Source organism: Ranitomeya imitator, chromosome 4, assembly GCF_032444005.1.
Source record: "Ranitomeya imitator isolate aRanImi1 chromosome 4, aRanImi1.pri, whole genome shotgun sequence".
NCBI lineage: Eukaryota > Metazoa > Chordata > Amphibia > Anura > Dendrobatidae > Ranitomeya > Ranitomeya imitator.
The window spans coordinates 665,186,078-665,210,310 of record NC_091285.1 but is presented as its reverse complement, the minus strand read 5'-3'; the positions used below and the strand labels follow the sequence as shown (position 1 = coordinate 665,210,310).

The window sequence follows — 24,233 nt, the reverse complement described above, 5'->3', positions numbered from 1 at the left end:
TCAGAGAAAATCCCCAAAGGATAGATTAGCCCCCCACAAATAATGACTGTGAGAGGAGAGGGAAAAAGACATACACAGAATGAAACCAGGATGAGCACAGGAGGCCAGTCTAGCTAGATAGAGAGGACAGGATGTGCGGTCAGTATAAAACACTACAAAAATCCACGCAGAGATTACAAAAATCTCCACACCTGACTAAAGGTGTGGAGGGTAAATCTGCTTCACAGAGCTTCCAGCAACAGAATTAAATCATACTGACAAGCTGGACAAACATAGCAAGCACAGAACGGATAAGTCCACAACCTGTGGACAGAAAAGAGCAAGCAAGGACTTAGCTTTGCTGAACTGGTCAGGATAACAGGGAAATCGAAAGAGATGTGAATCCAACCAGGAACCATTTACAAGTGGCACTGGCTGAAGAAAGAGCCAGGCATAAATAGCCGAGCAGAAAAGACAATCAGTGGAAGCAGCTGAAGACAGCTAAATCCAAGGAGCAGCCATACCACTTGAAACCACAAGAGGGAGCCCAAGAACGGAATTCACAACAGTCCCTGTGTGGCACTATTATGTGGTCCCTGTGTGGCACTATAATGTGGTCTCTGTATATCACTATTATGTGGTCCCTGTGTGGCACTATTATGTGGTCTCTGTATATCACTATTATGTGGTCCCTGTATATCACTATTATGTGGTCCCTGTATAGCACTATTATGTGGTCCCTGTATAGCACTATTATGTGGTCCCTGTATATCACTATTATGTGGTCCCTGTGTGGCACTATTATGGGGTCTCTGTATATCACTATTATGTGGTCCCTGTATATCACTATTATGTGGTCCCTGTATAGCACTATTATGTAGTCTCTGTATATCACTATTATTTGGTCCCTGTATAGCACTATTATGTGGTCCCTGTATAGCACTATTTTGTGGTCCCTGTGTGGCATTATTATGTGGTCTCTGTATGGCATTATTATGTGGTCCCTGTATAGCACTATTATGTGGTCCCTGTGTGGCATTATTATGTGGTCTCTGTATGGCATTATTATGTAGTCTCTGTATATCACTATTATTTGGTCCCTGAATAGCACTATTATGTGTTCCCTGTATAGCACTATTATGTGGTCCCTTTATAGCACTATTATGTGGTCCCTGTAAAGCAGGAGAAAGCTATATGAAAATAGCAAAGCAGTTTCAATTTGCCCTTTCCTTAGTACAAAATGTAATTAATAAATGGCAGTTACCAGAAACAGTGGAGGCCAAGATAAGATCTAGAAGACCAAGCAAAATTTTATTGCGTGCTGATCGTAGGATTGCTAGAGAGGCAAATGATAATCCCTGTACTGCAAAAGACCTTCACAAAGATTTAGCAGACTCTGCAGTTGTGGTAAATTGTTCTACTATTCAGAGACAGCTGCACAAATATGGGCTTCATGGAAGAGTCATCAGAAGAAAAACTCTCCTGCATCCTCAATTTCAGTAAACTAAATAGCAAAGCCACTAGAGAATTCTTGTGCAAAAGATGAACTGGTAAAGTAATCTAGAAATCGAATCTGATATACCATACACCTGCAACCAGAATGTCCTGACTGTCGTATGCGGTATCTTCCGGCATCGTTTGATCCAATCGCCTCCTGATGAACTGACATCTTGGAAGGGAAACGCGTTGAGGCATTTGTCCATCACTTGGACCCCAGATAAGATTGCTTGTTTGTTTTAGTGTCGCTGTATTTCTGGGCTTTGTGCAATAAGGGAGAGCTGCAATATTGAACCATTTGTTGTTTATGGGGATACTTTCTGATTTGGCTCCCAGTAACATGTCGGCCATGGTACTGGTCTAATGCATGATTTAAAGGGCAGGTTCTTGCTATTTGGGACCAGTATGACACTGTACCAGTAAAAGCAATTAACCCAGTGACTGGAACTTGCGTCTACCGTAACCGTTTATCGTATGGTGCACCTATCTTGGCTTTGGTTCTATGCTGAACCCCTTATTGTTACCCTTGAGCGCACTAGTTTGAGCTTATTTACTGTCCTGTGCACCCTCTGTCCCAGTTTTTCCTGCACACGTGGTTCCCTCACTCTCCCTTGGCTGGTTATCTTTATCTTGAGAGATGAGAGGGTAAGTGTGTAGGGTAACTGAGGGTGAGCCGACGAGAGCGGGGGCGCCATTTGCATTGGGTTATAGGTTGCCAACCTCCGCTGTCAGGCAGGGACAGTGGCAATAGGGTGAATATAGGGCCAGTTAGCAAAGGCCTTCAATTTTTTATTGCTGTGTTGTTTCACCCTTGCCCTTGTGATATTCCATCATTTATTTTTTAGTCAGTTGTGTTATTTGTATCAGTATGTGTTTACATTTGGCACGTATTTGAATAAGATCTATAGTATCTGATATTATTGGTAAGACATCACCTTCTTTACTTGATCACTCTCTACCCTCCTCCTCCTTTAGATACTCTATATCTGTACGGCACAATTTTCTGTTGACTGGTTTAGTTGTTGTGTATTGGTTGCATATTTATCACTTATCTAGGGTTCAACAGATTGTATCCAGGGTGAGCCGTCGGTGAGCGGGGCGCTACATTGCGTACAAGCTAGGGTGCCAACCTCTGCTGGTAGGAAGGGTGCATGAGGGAGCAGTAGGGTGTACTAGGAGCTTTTGTACGTTTTTTTTGTTTTTCAGGCTGCAGGTCTGTGGCAATTTGTCTAAAAGTTTTTATAGAATTATTAATAAAGAATTTATTTTAGGTATTAGTCATGTTAGATTTCTAAATTACTATACCAGTTCATCTTTTGCACAAGAATTCTCCAATGGCTTTGCTATTTAGTTTACTGAAATTGAGGATGCAGGAGAGTTTTTCTTCTGATGACTCTTCCAAAGAATTTATTTTAGGTATTAGTTATTATGTTAGATTTCAAAGCCACTAGAGACTCAAGGTCTACAAAAATTCAATTTTCAACAGCAGAAAAAAAGGCAGCAAAATTTACCCGCCCAGATCTTGGAACAAATGCACTGCCTTTTTTTCTGCTATTGAAAATTGAATTTTTGTAGACCTTGAGTCTCTAGTGGCTTTGCTATTTAGTTTAGTGTAGGACTTGTGAGCGTGGGGACCCTTGGCGTGGGTTACGAGCTTGCGTATTTTGGCCAAAATATCAACCAATACCTCACTATTTTTGTATTTTTTTTTGCACTATATTTTTCGGGGTGCAGCCATGCCCAAGCACTTTTGGTCTCGCATGAGGGGTGTTCGCACTGGGATGCATTGAAAGTGTGCTGGCCAGCCCGCCTAATCGAAAAGTAGGGGCGTGACTAATAGGCTGTGAACCAAACACTATGCAGTACCATTGTGTGAACAACGCCCTATGTGGGCCTTTATTGTGCAATTGTATACTGTGCAGTCACCCCCTCCAGGAGTGGGTATGCGGAGAGTGGCTGCTGATCTGGTATTTTGCACCTGTGTTGCTAACATCTTGCTTTATGGGCTGGCTGCACCCTGCATTGCATTTGTTCCAAGTTCTGGGCAGGTAAATGTTGTTGCCTTTTTTCTGCTGTTGAAAATCCTCAATTTCAGGAAAAGAACATCTCGCCAACCATTAATCATGAGTGGATCAATCATGCTTTGAGGCTGTGTTGCTGCCAATGGCAAAGGGACATTTTACCAGTAGAGGAAAGAATGGATTCAATGAAATTTCAACAAATTCTTGATGCAAAAATAACACCATCTGTAAAAAAGCTGAAGATGAAAAGAGGAAGAGGATGGCTTGTACAAATGGATAACGATCCTAAACACATGTCGCAATCCACAATAGATGACCTCAATAGGCGCAAGCTGAAGGTTGTACAATGGCCCTCACAGTCCCCTGATCTGAACATCATTGAAAATCTGTGATTAGACCTGAAAATAGCAGAGGATGCAAGACGACCCAGGAATCTCACAGAACTGGGAGAATTCTCCAAGGAAGAATGGATGAAAATCTCTCAAACAAGAACTGAGACTCTTGTCTGGCTACAAGAAGTGTTTACAAGCTGCGATACTTGCAGTAGGGGAGTGGTACTAGATACTAACCATGCAGGGTGCACAAACTTTTACATCGGCCCATTTTTCCTTTTGTATTTTTTTTAAATGAAAAATATGACAATATATACTTTTTTTCCCCTAAAATACAAAGGGAATGTGTCATCTTTAACTTTAGGCCTTTTAGAAATCAATTAATTTTCAACTTGCTTAACTGTTCATAATAACAGTAATTTTGACCAGGGGTGCCCAAACTTTAACATCCCACGGTGTGTGTGCACTCTATGGCGGTATTATATGGCACTCTGGTATTAATTAGCTGCCCTTGCTCTTGGGACAGTGTTAGTCTCTGTTTTTCTCCTTCCTTTGTACAATGCGGCAAAAAAGTATTTAGTCAGTCAGCAATAGTGCAAGTTCCACCACTTAAAAAGATGAGAGGCGTCTGTAATTTACATCATAGGTAGACCTCAACTATGGGAGACAAACTGAGAAAAAAAACCCCAGAAAATCACATTGTCTGTTTTTTTAACAATTTATTTGCATATTATGGTGGAAAATAAGTATTTGGTCAGAAACAAAATTTAATCTCAATACTTTGTAATATATCCTTTGTTGGCAATGACAGAGGTCAAACGTTTTCTGTAAGTCTTCACAAGGTTGCCACACACTGTTGTTGGTATGTTGGCCCATTCCTCCATGCAGATCTCCTCTAGATCAGTGATGTTTTTGGCTTTTCGCTTGGCAACACGGACTTTCAACTCCCTCCAAAGGTTTTCTATAGGGTTGAGATCTGGAGACTGGCTAGGCCACTCCAGGACCTTGAAATGCTTCTTACGAAGCCACTCCTTCGTTGCCCTGGCGGTGTGCTTTGGATCATTGTCATGTTGAAAGACCCAGCCACATTTCATCTTCAATGCCCTTGCTGATGGAAGGAGGTTTGCACTCAAAATCTCACGATACATGGCCCCATTCATTCTTTCATGTACCCGGATCAGTCGTCCTGGCCCCTTTGCAGAGAAACAGCCCCAAAGCATGATGTTTCCACCACCATGCTTTACAGTAGGTATGGTGTTTGATGGATGCAACTCAGTATTCTTTTTCCTCCAAACACGACAAGTTGTGTTTCTACCAAACAGTTCCAGTTTGGTTTCATCAGACCATAGGACATTCTCCCAAAACTCCTCTGGATCATCCAAATGCTCTCTAGCAAACTTCAGATGGGCCCGGACATGTACTGGCTTAAGCAGTGGGACACGTCTGGCACTGCAGGATCTGAGTCCATGGTGGCATAGTGTGTTACTTATGGTAGGCCTTGTTAGATTGGTCCCAGCTCTCTGCAGTTCATTCACTAGGTCCCCCCGCGTGGTTCTGGGATTTTTGCTCACCGTTCTTGTGATCATTCTGACCCCACGGGGTGGGATTTTGCGTGGAGCCACAGATCGAGGGAGATTATCAGTGGTCTTGTATGTCTTCCATTTTCTAATTATTGCTCTCACTGTTGATTTCTTCACTCCAAGCTGGTTGGCTATTGCAGATTCAGTCTTCCCAGCCTGGTGCAGAGCTACAATTTTGTTTCTGGTGTCCTTTGACAGCTCTTTGGTCTTCACCATAGTGGAGTTTGGAGTCAGACTGTTTGAGGGTGTGCACAGGTGTCTTTTTATACTGATAACAAGTTTAAACAGGTGCCATTACTACAGGTAATGAGTGGAGGAAAGAGGAGACTCTTAAAGAAGAAGTTACAGGTCTGTGAGAGCCAGAAATCTTGATTGTTTGTTTCTGACCAAATACTTATTTTCCACCATAATATGCAAATAAATTGTTAAAAAAAAACAGACAATGTGATTTTCTGGATTTTTTTTTCTCAGTTTGTCTCCCATAGTTGAGGTCTACCTATGATGTAAATTACAGACGCCTCTCATCTTTTTAAGTGGTGGAACTTGCACTGTTTCTGACTGACTAAATACTTTTTTGCCCCACTGTATATGGCAGAATTGTTGAGTAATCTTACAGCCTCTCGTTCTGTGTTCTCTCCTCCAGGTTCTCGTTGCGTTAATCAGCTTTCTGGAGACAATGCTCCTCACCTACCTGGGATATAAGGTAGGTCTCGTCCTCCGCTCCGCAGTGTAGTGTGAATGTGCGCCAATTCCGGACAACACGTGTATTTTTTGACCAAATATTTAATCTGCTTTATATTTGTAGCTCCAAGTATCCAGGAGAGTTCACACTTGTGTCTTCTAGGTCTCCACACCAGCTCCCCTCCCTGTAATCACCTCCATCCATCTCGTGTCGCCTCCTACCTGAACCATGTCCCTCTCCACCACGGTCCTATCAATTTTCTTCTTCCACTTCATCCATACCCTCAAGTTTTCCTTGTGCATCAAAATCCTTTGTCTTCCTCACTCTCAATTTTTTTCTTCCCTTCTTTCTTTTGTCTTTCTTTTCTTTCTCATTCTTTTTTCTTTCTTCTTCTTTCTTTTTTATCTTTCTTTCTTTTTATTTGTTTTCTTTCCTTCCCTTCTTTGTTCATGTTTTCTTTCTTGCTTCCATTCTTTCTTTCTCTTTTTTTTGTTTTCTTTCCTTCCCTTCTTTATTGTTTTCTTTCTTTTTTTCCTGTCTTTTTTTCTTCCTTTTTTCTTTCCGTTTTTCGCATTCTCTTTTTTATTTTTTTCCCTTTCTTCTTTCTTGTATTCTCTCTTTTTTTTCTGTCTTTCTGTTTTTTTTCTTCCCTTTTTTTCACGTTCTCTTTTTAATCTTTCTGTCCTTCCCTTCTTTCTCCTTTCTTTCTTTTCATTCCTTTTTCCTCTCTCTTTTTTCTTTTTAATTTATTTTCCTTTCTTTTTTGTTCTCTTCATCAATTTTTCTTTCTCTTTCTCTCTCTCTTTCTTTCTTTCTTTTTTTCTTTCTTTCTCTCTCTTTCTTTCTTTCCCTCTTTTTTCCCCTACATATCTCTCTTCTTAGTTTTTTTTCTTATCTATACATCTCATACCTATACACTATCATCTTCAGAGGGCATCAATAGTTTGTTCTCCCAGACTCTTCTGTCTCTCTGAGGCTTGAAGTTACCTTTCAATACCAGTAATTTCACGTCCATGATGCTGCTATCAGTGATACAAAAATGTCTGGCCACAGGTAGATCCATTCTTTTTTTATTTTATTGTGTGGCGATGAGAATTCATCCTTGTTCTGAGCTTTTGCCCTGTCTCCCCACATACAGACCCTCAGCTGGACGTTTGGTACATATAATTAGAGGGAACCTGTCACCCCCCAAGGCCTATTACAGTAAAAGAGTCACCTTCAGCAGCACTAAGGCTGCATTCTGTGAAGGTGGCTCTTATGTTTATTATCCCTAGGAACGGTGAAATAATCGCTTTTATAAATTTCCCGCCATACCCCTACTGAGTCAGGGAGGTATGTTTTCTCTCCCTGACTCAACCGCCTCCTCCGGGCGCCGCCTCCTCCCTTTATAGTGACATCACTGGCGCCTTCGTGTAACGGAGGCCCCAGATCCCGCCCCATAGTATGTTATGATGTGTTCACACTGCGGGGCTGGGAATCTGGCGCCTGCGCAGTGGAGCGGGTCACCGTGCTCCATTGAAGATAGTGCCGACGTCTCGCGAGATTTGTGAAGGGGTGCGCGTGTGTACTGGACCTGTTAACCCCTTAAGGTATACCATTTTCATCTGTACCCCTTGTATACTGCAATCACTTATATGGTGCACTACCTTCACTATTAGTTCTATATTAGAACACAGCGATCTATTTTTTATGACTTGTTGTCTTTCACATTTGCACTCTGTGAGGTTGTGTATACAGCTCTCACGTGAATAGCATATTTTTTCACTCATATTTATATTTTTATTATCATAATCCTTCACTTTTTTTTTACACCCTTTTTTTTATGCAATACATGGGTTATAGTATTATAGTATACATATTTCCAATTAATAAATAACTGTTTACATATTTATTTCTTTCATGTTTTTTATATCTTGGTCCTGCATACGTGCACATTGTTTTTATTACATGTTTTATGGAATATTGTTTGCCACATGATATATAAAAAATATATATGGTATATATTCTTTCACCTATTCTCTTGTCTGGGCTTCCCTGTTTATCCACTGCTCTGTATTGGCTCTTGTATACTGGTTCAGACAGGTCTTTCGGAGGCACCGAGGTGTTCGTTTCTATCTGTAGGGTTGGACCACATCCGATTGAAACTGATGGCCGGACTGTAGACAATAGAGTTTTTATGCGTTTTGGATGACAACTGTCTCATCTAAGATTTATTGGATGGTCAATTGCATTCTGGTTCAGGGATGTCTCTATTGTATTGTTCTGTATCCTGTTGATGGTGTTCAAAAAGCTGATTTCAAAGAGTATTAAGTTGATGGTGAAATGAAACTGTGAAGTAGTTCATGGAACGTCTTCAGCTGTTGCTCAGACTCCATCCAGATGATTAAAATATCGTCAATGTAACGGTAATAGCCCAGAGACTTGATGGGACAAGAGGATGAAAAGACACTTTCAAGCTTGGCCATGGATGTGAATACTTTTCTGCCTATTGATAACAGAAGTATTCTAGGAGTGATACCTTTATTGGCTAACCAGAAAATAATATGTTTGCAAGCTTTCAGAGCACAGTGGCTCCTTCTTCAGGCAGGATTGCCAATCTATTTGTAATCTTGCCTGAAGAAGGAGCCACTGTGCTCTGAAAGCTAGCAAACATATTATTTTCTGGTTAGCCAATAAAGGTATCACTCCTAGAATACTTCTGTCATAATTGGGCAGAAAAGTATTCACATCGATTTTTCTGGCTAACACGGTACCACAATACAATTTGGTATTGTACATCAAGCTTGGCCACGAAAAGATTTGCATATTGTGAGGTCATTTTGCTTCCCATGCCTGTACCAATCTCCTGTAAATATATGTTGTCATCAAAATGCAAAGTAATTATAGATGAGGATTAATTTTATAAGCTTCACCACAGTATCAGCTTCAGTTTTCCATTAAGACTTTGTAGGTATTTAATCCATCCTGGTGTGGGATATGAGTGTAAAAGATTCCACATTCATGGTGGCCAGGATGGTTCCTTCTGGTAGACGACCTGTTGCTGGTAGTTTATTCAATAGGTCAGTTGTGTCTTGAATGTAAATGGGTGTATCCTTTACCAGGGGCTTAAGAACACCCTCTACCCTTCCAAAAACGTTATCCGTAAGGTGCCCCCACATGAAATAATTGGTCTTCCCGGATTTCCTGATCACAGCATCATGGACATCAAATTGCTAGTACTGAAAGGTAACTTTACATCCCAGAGACAGAAGAATCAGGGAGTACAAATTTATGACAACCATTGACACATTTAGTGCAGGAATGAATGTGTTTCATGTATTTCTTTCTTTCTACATTAATTAAGAAATGTGCCCCTCAGACTTTGTGGGGACATCACAACCCTGGAGGAGACCTCAATCAGAGGACAATAAAACCTTCACCCTTCTAATCTATGAACTCCTCCAATATTTACTGTTTCTCCTCTTCCCACATTGATATTTCTGCTTCACGTCACTTGTCTTATTACGGCATTATTCCTGTGCCTTGTTGTGTAGTAATATGATATTCTTCATATTTTGTGTTATTCTATGCCTGATGAAGAGACCGGAGGCATCTCAAAAGCTGCTATGTGCTACTATCTTTTTGGAGCGCCCCCATAGGGCAGTGGGGTACTCGGTACCGAGCCCTTCGGTTCTCAAGGGGGATATCACAGTGGCTGACCCGGTCCGTGGCCCTCGGGAGGTCCGTTGTAAAAGGGAAAGGTCTTTAAAGGGGGAATATTCGTGATGCCACCTGTGGTATTCAGTCAGGGTGACTGACGCTGCTTTAAGGGGTCCGCTAGGGTGATGTTATGGCAGCTAGATGGTATACCTTCCCACATGTGAAGTATGTCCCCAGGGCTTCCCAGTGTGCAGATGGTGGATGGTGGAAGGTGGAAGGTGTAAGGCGCAGTGAAGAATGAGGACACAAGGTTGCAGTCTCTTTACCTTTACTGAAGGCTTCAGCATCCACAATCCAGAGCACCAGATCACAGGGCAGACAGAGTCCGGCCGGTCTGAAGGCAATTCCAGAGTCCCCTTATCCAGGTGGAAATCAGTAGTCTTCCTCTAGCTCCTGGGTGTTGTAGTACCTTATTGCTGAGCCTCTCATAAGGTCCTCACAACTGTTGTAGATGTTCTAGATGTTGTGTCTCTCTCTGTCCCCCAGATGGATAGGAACAAACCCGTATGACTGATGGCCTGAGGCTTTTTACAATGACTCTAGCACGCCCCAGCCCCCACAAGTTGCCTCCATGCCTCCTGGGAATAGGGCGGATCAGTAACTTGGAATTAGCTGTCCTGCCGGTCTCTGGAGCAAGGCATAGAGACTGTTGCTCCCTCGGTGTTCTGGCTACCGGATCCTGCGCCTCAGAAGGAGGCAGCCTGTGCAGTGCAGAACTCCTTCTGGTTTCCTCTCCTTGTGCTATGACTTCGTTTCTCACCCTCTACAATACAGTTCGCTGTTCGTGTCCTTTCTTAGGATGCTGCCGCACGTGGGGCAGGCGCAGCTCCGTGACCTTCCGTCTAGGCCTCTGACAGGATCCCACCCCTGTCAGGGACCAACCCTGTCGGCAACTACTAGATGTTCCTCCTTCCTCTCTGTCTGCCTGACAGGAACTGCCTAACTTCCTATCCAGACCACCAGTTTTACCTAATTGTGAAGAGTGCCCTAATAAATAGGAGCTTAGTGTGTTGCATGTATGTGATACCTAGTAAAGAGATTTCCTTTATTGCCTTCAAACGTAACATCACTCCCCCCTAGAGGAGAATAATATTACTGCAACGACCAGGACCCTGGGGCGCTGCATTTTCACTTAGCCATTAAAAAGAGGACTCTGAAATTCCAATATTTTTTACGTATTCAGATAGGTCCGCATCTTTGCGTCACATCTTCCCTTCTGTTTATCTCCACACATTAAAGTACCTGCCAGTGGTTTGCAGTTTGTGTAATTAAGAGATGATCCGCGTAGACTGATAATCTTCTGTGGATAAAACGGTGTCTGGTTCTATTTGAGGTTCTACTGTTCTCGGCACAATTGGATTTGACAGTGAGGGACAGGTAATTCCCTTTTAGGCGCAATGTTCCCGTTGTCTTAAGTGTTCAGTCTCTTCTAATTCCTATTAATGTACGGGGAGGACGGGACCTGTCATACGGGCGCCAGGTAGCTTTCCAGAGAGCAAAGGATATGAAGATGGTAAGAATTAGCATTTTTAGCTAAAATAATCCCATCTAGATGTTGCGTTAGGGCATATCGGCCTGAAGAGGCTCCGCGCTCCTGTACAGGCTCTGCGGGGGCCGGCCCAACCTGGCCTTACATGGTTTACAAAGGTAATACCAGGGGTTAGAGACATCACACCTACAGCGATCGGCTGATTGGCTTGTATTGAACCCCTTCCCAGCCAGGCAATTTTTTTCATTTTTTTGCTTTTTTTTCCTCCTCTTTTTCCCAGAGCTATATCATTATATATGTTTTTTTTTCCATTTTTGTTCTTTTTCCATCCTTATCGCCGTATTAGACCTTGTTGCACGCTGGATAAGTTCTAATTTTGAATCACACCATTCATTTTACCCCTAGATGTAAAAAAAGAAAAATAATCGCAAAGCGCTGTGAAACGGACATAAAGAAAACATTTGTTGAAATTGTTTTTTTTTTTTTTTTGAGTTTTGTTATTACAGTGTTCATTATGCTGTAAAAACGACCGAGCAACGTGATTCTCCAAGTCAGAACGATTACGGCGATACCAAACATGAGTAGTTTTTCGTGGTGAAAAAAATGAGATATTCGCAAACAAACAAAAAAATTTACTTGTATCGCCATTTTCCAGGATTTTTTTTTTAATCTTTCCATTGCTTGACTTGTGGAAGAGTTTTTATTTTTTGTTTTTGTATTTTGTAGGTTTCATTGATGAAATATTTGGCTACATATGAAGTTTTGATCACATTTTATTGCGGCGACCAAAAAAAACCCTTAATTTCAGAGTTTTTATTTTACTGTACATATTAATTTATCTTACATCTTAATAGTTTTGCTATAAAAAAAAAAGGTGTTTTTTTTTTTCATTTCTTTTTTTTTTTTTGCTTCTTTATATTTGATAGGGTAAAAGATTTTTTTTTACTTATTTTTTTTTCCCATTTCATAAATGTATTGTATTTTATTTTTGTACTTTTATTTTCCATCGGAGATTTGAACCTGCCTGATCGCTTCTTTTATATACTACGACACTACTGCATAATCAAAATGACGATCTTCCATGAAGTGCATTATGGATTAAGGATTATGATAATTTCAGGCCATCGGGTATCCTGACAACCCATCACCTGAAGGCCAATGGGTTGCGGTTCACAAATTTGCATCCAACAATAGACAGAATTTGCAAACATTATTAATGATACCCAATTGCAAAAAAAAAAAATATTTTTTTAGCCCCAAAAAACATGCATTTAAGTAAAAAAAAATTTGAAATCTGATAACTTAAAGGGGTTGTATAGAGTTAAAAAAAAAAAAACATGGCTGCATTCTTCCTTAAAAAAAGCACCACAAATGTCCACAGGTTGAATGTGGTATTGCAACACTGCTTTATTCAATTGAATGCCACTTACCTGCAATACCAGACCCAACCAGTAGGCAGTGGTGGCGCTTTTTCATACTTCTTTTTTTTTTTACTTCTAATCCTAGAAGATAATTTTTTTCCCCAATGATTTTTTGCCCCCCAAAAACATGCATTTAACAAAAAAATAATTATCCCCAAATAATAATAAAAATAATAATTTTTATTTATATAGCGCCAACATATTCCGCAGCGCTTTACAACTTATAGAGGGGACTTGTACAGACAATAGACATTACAGCATAACAGAAATCACAGTTCAAAACAGATACCAGGAGGAGTGAGGGCCCTGCTGCTCGCAAGCTTACAGACTATGAGGAAAAGGGGAGACACGAGAGGTGGATGGTAACAATTGCTTTAGTTATTCGGACCAGCTATAGTGTAAGGCTCAGGTGTTCATGTAAAGCTGCATGAACCAGTTATCAGCCTTATTATGTAGCAGTACAGACACAGAGGGCTATTAACTGCATAAAGTGAATGAGAACATGATGCGAGGAACCTGATTATGTTGGTTTTTTTTTTTTAATGGGCCACACAGGGATCGTTAGGTTAATGCATTGAGGCGGTAGGCCAGTCTGAACAAATGAGTTTTTAGGGTACGCTTAAAACTGTGGGGATTGGGGATTAATCGTATTAACCTAGGTAGTGCATTCCAAAGAATCGGCGCAGCACGTGTAAAGTCTTGGAGACGGGAGTGGGAGGTTCTTATTATTGAGGATGCTAACCTGAGGTCATTAGCGGAGCGGAGGGCACGGGTAGGGTGGTAGACTGAGACCACAGAGGAGATGTAGGGTGGTGCTGAGCCATGGAGTGCTTTGTGGATGAGGGTAGTAGTTTTGTACTGGATTCTTGAGTGGATGGGTAACCAGTGTAATGACTGGCACAAGGTAGAGTCATCGGTGTAACGGTTGGTGAGGAATATGATCCTGGCTGCAGCATTCAGGACAGATTGGAGCGGGGAGAGTTTTGCAAGAGGGAGGCCGATTAGTAGAGAGTTACAATAGTCCAGACGAGAATGAATAAGTGAAACAGTAAGAGTTTTTGCAGAGTCGAAAGTAAGGAAAGGGCAAATTCTAGAAATGTTTTTGAGATGCAGGTAAGAAGAGCGAGCCAGTGATCGGATGCGGGGGGTGAATGAAAGCTCGGAATCAAGTATGACCCCAAGGCAGCGGGCATGTTGCTTTGGAGTAATGGTGGAACCGCACACGGAGATGGCAATGTCAGGCAAAGGTAGGTTAGTGGAGGGAGAGAACACGAGGAGTTCAGTTTTTGACAGGTTTAGTTTCAGATAGAGGGAGGACATGATGTTAGAGACAGCGGTAAGACAATCACTGGTGTTTTCTAAAAAGGTCGGCGTGATAAGAGAAGAAGTGTATAATTGGGTGTCATCAGCATCGAGATGGTACTGGAAACCAAATCTACTGATTGTTTGTCCAATAGGGGCAGTATACAAAGAGAAGAGGAGGGGGCCTAGGACTGATCCTTGAGGAACCCCAACAGTAAGGGGAAGGTGAGAGGAGGAGGAACCAGCAAAACATACAGTGAAGGAGCGGTCAGAGAGATAGGAGGAGAACCAGGAGAGAACGGTGTCCTTGAGGCCGATGGAGCGGAGCATAGTGAGAAGGAGCTGGTGATCCACAGTATCGAATGCTGCAGAGAGATCCAAGAGAATTAGCATGGAGTAGTGACCATTAGATTTAGCTGTTAGTAGATCATTAGAGACTTTAGTGAGGGCAGTTTCAGTAGAGTGTAAAGAGCGGAAGCCAGATTGAAGAGGGTCGAGAAGAGAGTTATCTGAGAGATAGCGGGTAAGACGGGAGTGGACCAGGCGTTCCAGGAGTTTAGAGATGAAGGGAAGATTAGAGACAGGTCTATAGTTAGCGGCACAGTTTTGATTGAGGGATGGTTTTTTAAGTAATGGGTGTATGATGGCATGCTTAAATGAGGAGGAAAAAATACTGGAAGTGAGGGAAAGGTTGAATATTTTTGTTAGGTGAGAGGCGACAGCCGGGGAAAGGGACTGGAGGAGATGTGACGGAATGGGGTCACTGGTGCAAGTGGTTGGGCGAGAAGATGCAAGGAGCCTGCTTACTTCTTCTTCTGTAACTGCTTCAAAGTCAGAGAGTGAACTAGATGCAGTGGGGGAGGGAGGACAATGGAAAACCCCTTTTAGTCAACTCCTCTTTAGTCAATGTATCGAAATTGGATAAGTAACTTAAAGGGGTTGTAAAAAAAGAAAAACACAGCTGTTTTCTTATTTAAAAAAAGCTCCAAAGGTTGAATGTTTTACTCTGCTTTTATCCAGTTCAATGGAGTTGACCTGCAATACCAGACACAACCTGTAGGTTTTTTTTTTTTAATCTTAGAGGATAATTTTGTGTTGTTTTTTTTTTCTGCTGTCTCGCTGTAACCCTAATAAGGGCATCCCCTTTAAATGTTATATATTATGTATTATACATACATTTTTTTTGCTATATTACAGGGCAATATTTGGGAGCAGTTGCTGAGATTCCCGTTTATTCTCGAGATGGTCAATACTCTGCCGTTCTTTGTTACTGTAAGTACCAATCCCCCCGCCCACTCCACTCGTTCATTACCCTTTTCACCCTCTTCCTCTTGCAGAGCAGCTGACCCGCACATCCCCCCTGATGGCAGCCCCCCACCCACCTCGGGCTTTCCCCATTAATCCGCAGACAGGTTGAGAGCAGCGATCCACAATGTACCTTTCCTGACAGCCATTCATGTGGAATAAAAGCTTTTTATATGGGAATGTAGTGCGGGGTTATAGAGAGCTGCTTATTTTTAGCGCTTTTAACGCTGTTTGTTCCATCCCGGGTCATGGAGGTGACGTATTTAATACTAACAGGTTATTTTATTAGCACCCCAGCCAAAGCCAGTTTGGAAAAAAAAGAAAAAAAAAGTCCGACAGAAATTTAATAGTCCATTAAAGCACATAAATAGGAGTTTATAAAATATGTATTATAATAGGGTTATCTTGTTCCAGGAAAGTTGGGTAAGAACCAGTCATGGCCGCCCTCAACGATGTGCCATCTATGGTGAAGCATGGTACAATATGTTTTTTTTCTGTGAGACTTCTATTTCAGACTGTTACCATAGAGGCACATTTTTCTGCATAGGAGCTGTGTACATAAAACAGTATTTTTTTTTTTTTTTGCATTGAAGCAATAGGGGAAATAGTTGCAAATGTTTTCACACCCTTTCAAGGTACAACTGTAGGGGGTGAAGTTGCACCCATAAGCCACACAAGTTCTTTTTCATGTTTTTTTTTCTTTACCTCATTCTAATAGTTTATGCCGCCTTCTATTTCTAATTAGAAGTGAGTCCTGAATGTTCCTCGGGGGCGTGGAAAGTTCCCAAACCCCAACAGAAGGAGGAGAAGGGCCGCAAAGATTATATTTGGAGAAACATCAGCCACCTGTCATGCCCGGACTCAGAGTACACAGCTCAGGGGCCCAGTAGAGTAATTGATTAATGCTTTACTAGACTATTAAACAGACCTGAGGCTGTCCCATATGGGATCTATTATAGATGCTCCAAATGGAATAATCCCTTTAAGAAGGACCTATCACTAGGTCAAAGGTGTCTTTATTTTGCCCTTCTTTTTCCCACTGCTCCCCTCAGTGTCCAGTTTTTTATTTTTTTTAAATCCGATATTTGGTTCCAGAGATATGAAGCCTTTTTTATTTAACCATTCCTGGTCTTTCTAAAGGGGCGTGGCTCACAGAGTAATTATGCAAATTAGCCTAAGGACAATCCCCAGAGGATCCTGTGAGCCACGCCCCCTTTGTTAAAGACTATAAAAAACGAGTACGAAATGAAAAGGTCCATATCTCTGGAACGGTTTGGCGGATTTTCAAAGAACGAAAAGCAAAATACTCAGGTGAACAGCGGGAATAAAATAAGAGCACACAACATCCTCTTTGGTCTGGTGACAGGTCCTCTGTATGCATATGGATTTAGCAGAGGGGGTCCCGGCCTACCCATGGATATTCCCATTCCTTTGACTGCCCACTATGTAATACTATGTTTCCCTGGCAGTAATGGCTTTATCTCTGCGCTAGCGCAAAGACCAGGCACCGTTCTTATTCATTTCCCTTATATCAACTCCTCACCAATCTCAAGATCTCTGCTAGCTGTCAGTGAAAGGGGAAACAATCTTGATCAAATCCAGTGTCCTAAACTAATGCTTCTTCCAGCTGACTGTATCCAGCCTGGGGTGTGGATGATTTAGCTCACAGAGGTAAATCATCGTGTCGTCGCTCGGCAGCAGTGTCATGGCGGCTCCTGTCCTACAACCGCAGATTACCGATCTGGCCACTGAACCAGGGTCTTGCTAATGAAGTCAGGACCACACGGCCGAGGATCGCTACATCGCAACATAGTGCAGGTAAATGGGGAACACAGGCAACTCCCAAAAAATTCAACTGGTGCCGACTTTGCGCAACTTGCTTGTGGCGGTACCTTGTGGGTTGTACTAGAATCCCATTCACCTGCATTACACTGCCATGTAACAGCGGCATTTAACTATCCCTGTACCACCAACTGGTTAATGCAAGAGGGTGGTTCGCTGGCACCAGCGCTTATTTCAGTTGGATGTACCTCCTTGGACACACATTCAACTGGAATATATTGTGGCGCAGAGACCTGCTGGCTCCCTGCACTGCTATACACGTCGCCGGCATGACCATCACGGATGGCACTTTGCAGTGACGTCATGTGCTGCCTGTGGCAGGCATGCCGAAGTCAGCTGCTGGCCTTTGTGCTGTGCCCCGGCTATGGCAGAGAGTGACCCATGTCGTGGAGGCGCGTTAAGGTTAGAAGATTTATTTTAAAAATTTGTTGAATAATAGAGGCAGAATGGAGGACATTAATACTGGAAGGGGCCAAGGGTGGAGGACATTATACCAAGAAGGGGCCAGGATAGCAACATTATACCAAGAAGGGTCCCACATTGGAGGACACAATTACAGAATGGGGGACATAATTACAGGATTGGGGGACATTATTACTGGAAGGAGCCAAGCATGGGGGGATATTATTACTGGAAGGGGCCCAGGATGGGGGGACATTATACCAGGAGAGCCCAAGCTGGGAATATTATAGAAGGAAGGGGCCCAAGATGAAGGAGATATTTACAGTATGGGGAATTAAGGATGGGGATATTATTACTGGGTAGGGCCCAGGAAAGGGAGACATTATACCAGGAAGGGGCTCAAGATGAAGGACATAATTACAGGATGGAGGACATAATTACAGTATGGGGAATTAAGGATGGGGGATATTATTACTGGTAGGGCCCAGGACAGGGAGACATTATACCAGGAAGGGGCCCAAGATGAAGGACATAATTACAGGATGGAGGACATAATTACAGTATGGGGAATTAAGGATGGGGATATTATTACTGGGTAGGGCCCAGGACAGGTAGACATTATACCAGGAAGGGGCCCAAGATGAAGGACATAATTACAGGATGGAAGACATAATTACAGTATGGGGAATTAAGGATGGGGGATATTATTACTGGGTAGGGCCCAGGACAGAGAGACATTATACCGGGAAGGGGCCCAAGATGGAGGACATAATTACAGGATGGGACATTATTACAGAATGGACAACATTATTACTCGGGGGTTGAACACATTTGTTTTTTTTAATCTAGAATGCTACAAGGGTCCATACATCTGACCAACATGCAGGTAGGGACCCAAATTTTGCACTGGGGCTCATTGGGCTCTAGTTACACCAATGACCATGGCCAAAGTCGATGTGCAGACCTAGACTTAGGGTTCCATGAGTTATGTAGCATCAAGAATGCTCCCGTTCAATGACAGCAAGCACGATATATTAGAAAGTTGCAGAAGTTTTCATCCTATAATAATAATTCTGCTGGGAGTTGTAGTTTTGCAATAGCTGCAGAGGCGCAGGGTAGGGACCAAAGGTCTAAATGACATGTCCCCATCAGTAACCTGCACTGATTTCTCCCGTGCTGCACATTTGCTTTCTTCTCCCTCCTCTCTGCCTTTTCTTGGCCTCGCTCCTCTGTTTTCAGAAGCACCTGTCGGGTAATGCCATGTGCCCATTCTCTTGCTGCCCACTCGTGGTGTGTGAAGTGCCGCTGGGATTGGGTTCGGCTGCCACTCACATCCCACATCCATCAGGCTGATGTGTACAAGCCCTGCCTGTCACCTCGCTCTCAGTAATCAGGCGCAGGCTGTTATTACGGCCCGGTGGGTGGATAGTTAAAACGAAATGTGCTCAGGAGGGAGCTGGGGCCACGGTAATAACCAGTCTCAGGGCACAAATATCTAACCCTTCCACCGAAAACATTATTCCAAATGCTGTGCTCTACTATCCATGACGTTCTGCTCTCCACTCACGTCCAAAGCGGCATTCAATATTTTTTCTAAGCTAGAAATACATTTCATGCAAGCTGCTGGATTATGAATGCAGCTTTAGATGTGACTGGGGTAGAATATTCATACCCACTTGTTGCTGTGTGTTTTGTTTTTTAGGTTTTTTGGCCGCCTCTGAGAAGTCTTTACATCCCTGTCTTCCTCAACTGCTGGCTGGCAAAGCACGCTCTGGAGAACATGATTGTAAGACTTTGTGACTAGTCGGTGACCATTTCTCTTTTTCCTCTGGTCCTGCTGTTTTTACATAGTGGATGGCTTATTATTATTTATGGCAGGTGGAGTGTTGTACATATGGGCAAAATTATAGGGTCCCATAAGGAAGCTCAAATTTCCACCCTCCCCCACTCTAACAAATGTACTAATAAAGAGGTAGAATCTGCTTCCCTTCCCACAGACTGGACCTGTCAGCAGGACTGATCTATTCCCTTCCCACAGACTGGACCTGTCAGCAGGACTGGTCTATTCCCTTCCCTCAGACTGGATCTGTCAGCAGGACAGGTCTATTCCCTTCCCACAGACTGGACCTGTCAGCAGGACTGATCTATTCCCTTCCCACAGACTGGACCTGTCAGCAGGACTGATCTATTGCCTTCCCACAGACTGGACCTGTCAGCAGGACTGGTCTATTCCCTTCCCACAGACTGGACCTGTCAGCAGGACTGGTCTATTCCCTTCTCCCAAACTGAACCTGTCAGCAGGACTGGTCTATTCCCTTCCCACAGACTGGACCTGCCAGCAGGACTAATCTACTCCCTTCCCTCAGACTGGACCTCTCAGTAGGACTGGTCTATTCCCTTCCCTCAGACTGGACCTGTCAACAGGACTGATCTATTGCCTTCCCACAGACTGGACCTGTCAGCAGGACTGATCTATTGCCTTCCCACAGACTGGACCTGTCAGCAGGACTGGTCTATTCCCTTCCCACAGACTGGACCTGTCAGCAGGACTGGTCTATTCCCTTCCCACAGACTGGACCTGTCAGCAGGACTGATCTATTCCCTTCCCACAGACTGGACCTGTCAGCAGGACTGGTCTATTCCCTTCCCTCAGACTGGATCTGTCAGCAGGACAGGTCTATTCCCTTCCCACAGACTGGACCTGTCAGCAGGACTGATCTATTCCCTTCCCACAGACTGGACCTGTCAGCAGGACTGATCTATTGCCTTCCCACAGACTGGACCTGTCAGCAGGACTGGTCTATTCCCTTCCCACAGACTGGACCTGTCAGCAGGACTGGTCTATTCCCTTCTCCCAAACTGGACCTGTCAGCAGGACTGGTCTATTCCCTTCCCACAGACTGGACCTGCCAGCAGGACTAATCTACTCCCTTCCCTCAGACTGGACCTCTCAGTAGGACTGGTCTATTCCCTTCCCTCAGACTGGACCTGTCAACAGGACTGGTCTATTCCCTTCTCCCAAACTGGACCTGTCAGCAGGACTGGTCTATTCCCTTCCCACAGACTGGACCTGCCAGCAGGACTAATCTACTCCCTTCCCTCAGACTGGACCTCTCAGTAGGACTGGTCTATTCCCTTCCCACAGACTGGACCTGTCAACAGGACTGGTCTATTCCCTTCTCCCAAACTGGACCTGTCAGCAGGACTGGTCTATTCCCTTCCCACAGACTGGACCTGTCAGCAGGACTGATCTATTCCCTTCCCTCAGACTGGACCTGCCAGCAGGACTAATCTACTCCCTTCCCTCAGACTGGACCTGTCAGCAGGACTGGTCTATTCCCTTCCCTCAGACTGGACCTGTCAGCAGGACTGTTCTATTCCCTTCTCCCAAACTGGACCTGTCAGCAGGGCTGATCTATTCCCTTCCCACAGACTGGACCTGTCAGCAGGACTGTTCTATTCCCTTCTCCCAAACTGGACCTGTCAGCAGGACTGATCTATTCCCTTCCCACAGACTGGACCTGTCAGCAGGACTGTTCTATTCCCTTCTCCCAAACTGGACCTGTCAGCAGGACTGGTCTATTCCCTTCCCACAGGCTGGACCTGTCAGCATGACTGTCCTATTTCCTTCCCACAGACTGGACATGTCAGTAGGACTGGTCTATTCCCTTCCCTCAGACTGGACCTGTCAACAGAACTGATCTATTCCTTTCCCACGAACTGGACCTGACAGCAGGACTGATCTATTCCCTTCCCACAGACTGGACCTGACAGCAGGGCTGGTCTATTCCCTTCCCTCAGACTGGACCTGTCAGCAGGACTGGTTTATTCCCTTCCCGCAGACTGGGCCTGTCAGCAGGACTGATCTACTTCCTTCCCACAGACTGGACCTGTCAGCAGGACTGTTCTATTCTCTTCTAACATAGTAACATAGTAACATACATACATAGTAACATAGTTAGTAAGGCCGAAAAAAGACATTTGTCCATCCAGTTCAGCCTATATTCCATCATAATAAATCCCCAGATCTACGTCCTTCTACAGAACCTAATAATTGTATGATACAATATTGTTCTGCTCCAGGAAGACATCCAGGCCTCTCTTGAACCCCTCGATTGAGTTCGCCATCACCACCTCCTCAGGCAAGCAATTCCAGATTCTCACTGCCCTAACAGTAAAGAATCCTCTTCTATGTTGGTGGAAAAACCTTCTCTCCTCCAGACGCAAAGAATGCCCCCTTGTGCCCGTCACCTTCCTTGGTATAAACAGATCCTCAGCGAGATATTTGTATTGTCCCCTTATATACTTATACATGGTTATTAGATCGCCCCTCAGTCGTCTTTTTTCTAGACTAAATAATCCTAATTTCGCTAATCTATCTGGGTATTGTAGTTCTCCCATCCCCTTTATTAATTTTGTTGCCCTCCTTTGTACTCTCTCTAGTTCCATTATATCCTTCCTGAGCACCGGTGCCCAAAACTGGACACAGTACTCCATGTGCGGTCTAACTAGGGATTTGTACAGAGGCAGTATAATGCTCTCATCATGTGTATCCAGACCTCTTTTAATGCACCCCATGATCCTGTTTGCCTTGGCAGCTGCTGCCTGGCACTGGCTGCTCCAGGTAAGTTTATCATTAACTAGGATCCCCAAGTCCTTCTCCCTGTCAGATTTACCCAGTGGTTTCCCATTCAGTGTGTAATGGTGATATTGATTCCTTCTTCCCATGTGTATAACCTTACATTTATCATTGTTAAACCTCATCTGCCACCTTTCAGCCCAAGTTTCCAACTTATCCAGATCCATCTGTAGCAGAATACTATCTTCTCTTGTATTAACTGCTTTACATAGATTTGTATCATCTGCAAATATCGATATTTTACTGTGTAAACCTTCTACCAGATCATTAATGAATATGTTGAAGAGAACAGGTCCCAATACTGACCCCTGCGGTACCCCACTGGTCACAGCGACCCAGTTAGAGACTATACCATTTATAACCACCCTCTGCATTCTATCACTAAGCCAGTTACTAACCCATTTACACACAATTTCCCCCAGACCAAGCATTCTCATTTTGTGTACCAACCTCTTGTGCGGCACGGTATCAAACGCTTTGGAAAAATCGAGATATACCACGTCCAATGACTCACCGTGGTCCAGTCTATAGCTTACCTCTTCATAAAAACTGATTAGATTGGTTTGACAGGAGCGATTTCTCATAAACCCATGCTGATATGGAGTTAAAGAGTTATTCTCATTGAGATAATCCAGAATAACATCCCTCAGAAACCCTTCAAATATTTTACCAACAATAGAGGTTAGACTTACTGGCCTATAATTTCCAGGTTCACTTTTAGAGCCCTTTTTGAATATTGGCACCACATTTGCTATGCGCCAGTCCTGCGGAACAGACCCTGTCGCTATAGAGTCCCTAAAAATAAGAAATAATGGTTTATCTATTACATTACTTAGTTCTCTTAGTACTCGTGGGTGTATGCCATCCGGACCTGGAGATTTATCTATTTTAATCTTATTTAGCTGGTTTCGCACCTCTTCTTGGGTTAGATTGGTGACCCTTAATATAGGGTTTTCATTGTTTCTTGGGATTTCACCTAGCATTTCATTTTCCACCGTGAATACCGTGGAGAAGAAGGTGTTTAATATGTTAGCTTTTTCCTCGTCATCTACAACCATTATTTCCTCACTATTTTTTAAGGGGCCTACATTTTCAGTTTTTATTCTTTTACTATTGATATAGTTGAAGAACAGTTTGGGATTAGTTTTACTCTCCTTAGCAATGTGCTTCTCTGTTTCCTTTTTGGCAGCTTTAATTAATTTTTTAGATAAAGTATTTTTCTTCCTATAGTTTTTTAGAGCTTCAATGGTGCCATCCTGCTTTAGTAGTGCAAATGCTTTCTTTTTACTGTTAATTGCCTGTCTTACTTCTTTGTTTAGCCACATTGGGTTTTTCCTATTTCTAGTCCTTTTATTCCCACAAGGTATAAACCGCTTACAGTGCCTATTTAGGATGTTCTTAAACATTTCCCATTTATTATCTGTATTCTTATTTCTGAGGATATTGTCCCAGTCTACCAGATTAAGGGCATCTCTAAGCTGGTCAAACTTTGCCTTCCTAAAGTTCAGTGTTTTTGTGACTCCCTGACAAGTCCCCCTAGTGAAAGACAGGTGAAACTGCACAATATTGTGGTCGCTATTTCCTAGATGCCCGACCACCTGCAGATTTGTTACTCTGTCAGGTCTATTAGATAGTATTAGGTCTAAAAGTGCTGCTCCTCTGGTTGGATTCTGCACCAATTGTGAAAGATAATTTTTCTTGGTTATTAGCAGAAACCTGTTGCCTTTATGGGTTTCACAGGTTTCTGTTTCCCAGTTAATATCCGGGTAGTTAAAGTCCCCCATAACCAGGACCTCATTATGGGTTGCAACTTCATCTATCTGCTTTAGAAGTAGACTTTCCATGGTTTCTGTTATATTTGGGGGTTTGTAACAGACCCCAATGAGAATTTTGTTACCATTTTTCCCTCCATGAATTTCGACCCATATGGACTCGACATCCTCATTTCCTTCGCTAATATCCTCCCTTAAAGTGGACTTTAGACAAGACTTTACATAGAGACAAACCCCTCCTCCTCTCCGATTTTTACGATCCTTTCTAAAC

At 43.1% G+C, this 24,233-nt stretch overlaps 1 protein-coding gene across 4 annotated transcripts in view; it reads left to right on the top strand.

Moving 5' to 3' along the window:
* Window positions 1-24,233, top strand: part of LOC138677188 (potassium channel subfamily T member 2-like) — a 389,156-nt gene that overhangs the window by 214,399 nt on the left and 150,524 nt on the right. For all 4 annotated transcript variants that reach the window (XM_069767117.1, XM_069767116.1, XM_069767118.1 and 1 more), the window contains exons 6-8: window positions 6,053-6,112; window positions 15,200-15,274; window positions 19,254-19,337. In XM_069767117.1, coding sequence (XP_069623218.1) covers window positions 6,053-6,112; window positions 15,200-15,274; window positions 19,254-19,337 — 219 coding nt within the window. The remainder of the gene's footprint in view (window positions 1-6,052; window positions 6,113-15,199; window positions 15,275-19,253; window positions 19,338-24,233) is intronic.